At 30.8% G+C, this 1,947-nt stretch overlaps 1 protein-coding gene across 1 annotated transcript in view; it reads right to left on the reverse strand.

The window, feature by feature from the left end:
* Positions 1–1,732, reverse strand: part of LOC106107386 (protein penguin) — a 4,537-nt gene extending 2,805 nt beyond the window's left edge. The window contains 3 exon segments of the mRNA XM_013288227.1: positions 1–53; positions 382–787; positions 1,053–1,732. Of these exon segments, the coding sequence (XP_013143681.1) occupies positions 1–53; positions 382–787; positions 1,053–1,537 (944 nt within the window). The 5' untranslated portion in view covers positions 1,538–1,732.
* Between the last annotated feature and the right edge of the window lie 215 nt (positions 1,733–1,947).

A 1,947-nucleotide genomic window follows, 5' to 3' on the forward strand; every position in this document is an offset into this window, starting at 1 on the left:
TCTGGTGTGTCCTTATAGGCATCACTGAGAGTTTTGATTTTATCATCTTTTGACTGTAAAAAAAGATATTACTTGACACTTAGAATAACTCACAGGGTTGTCTCACCACATATACACTTAAAGACCAGCTATAAATAAAAGTTACAGCCACATACTAAAATCTGTTTTATGGACATTGCCTCTTTAGCACCAATTACAATCTGACATATGTTAAAATTTAAATGAAATCTCATGTTTAAGAGTGGCCTCATTATTTAAGACACTAATACATATTAATTATTTAAATGTCATTTCAGTATTGGCCTTCAGTATAGAGGATGGATACAATAGAAGACCAAAAAGTAACATTCAAGTAAATGTAAGGTATAAAATTTCACTTACATTCTTATATAATTCACCATAGAACTCTTGTTGCATGTGTAATTTTTCTTTCTTTGTAGCAAATTCACCATACGCATAGTCTAGTACTGGAGCACTTATAGTGTGAGTGGCCAGTGATACAATATGACCAAACAACTTTTTTATAACCTCATGACGGATGTAATCTGTGCCATATTTTATTATCCGTTTCACTGCATGTTGTGCGTACTTCGATTGCATCATTTGCACCATAATGTCTAACAATTCTTCAGATATTTCATTTTTTATATCTTCTGGACTATGCTTGAGTAGGACTTGGATAACTCTGCTTAAATCGTGAGTGAGTGCGATGGATTTGTACTGGCCTTTCAACATGCAGTGAAGTTCTTTGCATGCTTTCATTCTGAACTCCTGTTTGACCACTTTTCTGTAAGTATAAGTAGAATTTTATGTATAGAAAACCTAGTTTCAAAGTTTTTCTTTGTTGAAAATGAATGTATAATGTTGAGCAATATATTTTATAATATAAATAGATTGTTTACAGTGTGTTATGAAATACTGTAATAAGTGAGTATTGAAATAACATTTATAATAACTCAATAAGAAAAACTAAATAAATCAGCAACCGTGCTTGGTGTTCCCACTGCTCGTATGCTCCTTTCTCTTAAAAATAAAAAGAAAACAGAAATTACCTTTGAATTTGTGCAGATAACAATTTAGCCTTGTGTGAAATCTCGAAAATTTCAGCAGTGGCCTTAGCTTTACGCCGAATTAGTCGTAAATTTTTCTTTTCCTTTTTCATTTCAGCCCATTTAGGTTTTTCACCTTCCTCCTGTGCTTTTGAAAATTTATCTTTCACAAAACTTGGTTTACCTTTAGCATTGGGTGTTTTACCAAACTTCCCTTTGTTTTGAGCAAAATTACCTTTGGTTTTAAACCCGACTTTGTTCTCTTTATCACCAGTTTTAAATTTAGGATCATGTTTATTGTTTTTGAAGCCTTTGTTGGGTTTATTAAATTTTGAGGTCCCATTTTCTTGGTTTACTTTCCCGGCATTTTTCTTTGTCTTGAAAGACTTGTTCTCCTTGAGATCGTCTTTTGATTCATTAAATTGAACTTTCTTTTTCTTCGGAGATCCAGCATCTGCTTCGGTATTTTTTCTTTTGGTCTTCAACATTATGAATTAAGGCGCACTTATATCTTAAAATCTAGACGTATAAGTTTAAAATTGCTTCGTCGCAACAGTTAAGAAATAATTGAGAAATTACACAACTGAATGTGTATTAATATAACTTAATTATTACAATAAATGTTTTAGGAAATTTGTAATTTAAAAATTATTATTTCCACGTGCTGTTGAACTGGTCGATGGTTGACATTGACAATTAAAAGTGACAGTTGTCGAGAGCCATTTGTCAAAAATCTAAGACGTTCCGATGTTTAAAAAAAAATTAAATAAACAATTGTTAAAAAAAAAATTATAAATGAAAAAAAAATATAAATAATCCAATCTCTGAATAATACTTAAATTAATTACTAAAATAATGTACACAGGATTTTAGTTGCAAACTAGGCTTCATTACAAGT

Source organism: Papilio polytes, unplaced genomic scaffold (assembly GCF_000836215.1).
Source record: "Papilio polytes unplaced genomic scaffold, Ppol_1.0 DF822067.1, whole genome shotgun sequence".
NCBI lineage: Eukaryota > Metazoa > Arthropoda > Insecta > Lepidoptera > Papilionidae > Papilio > Papilio polytes.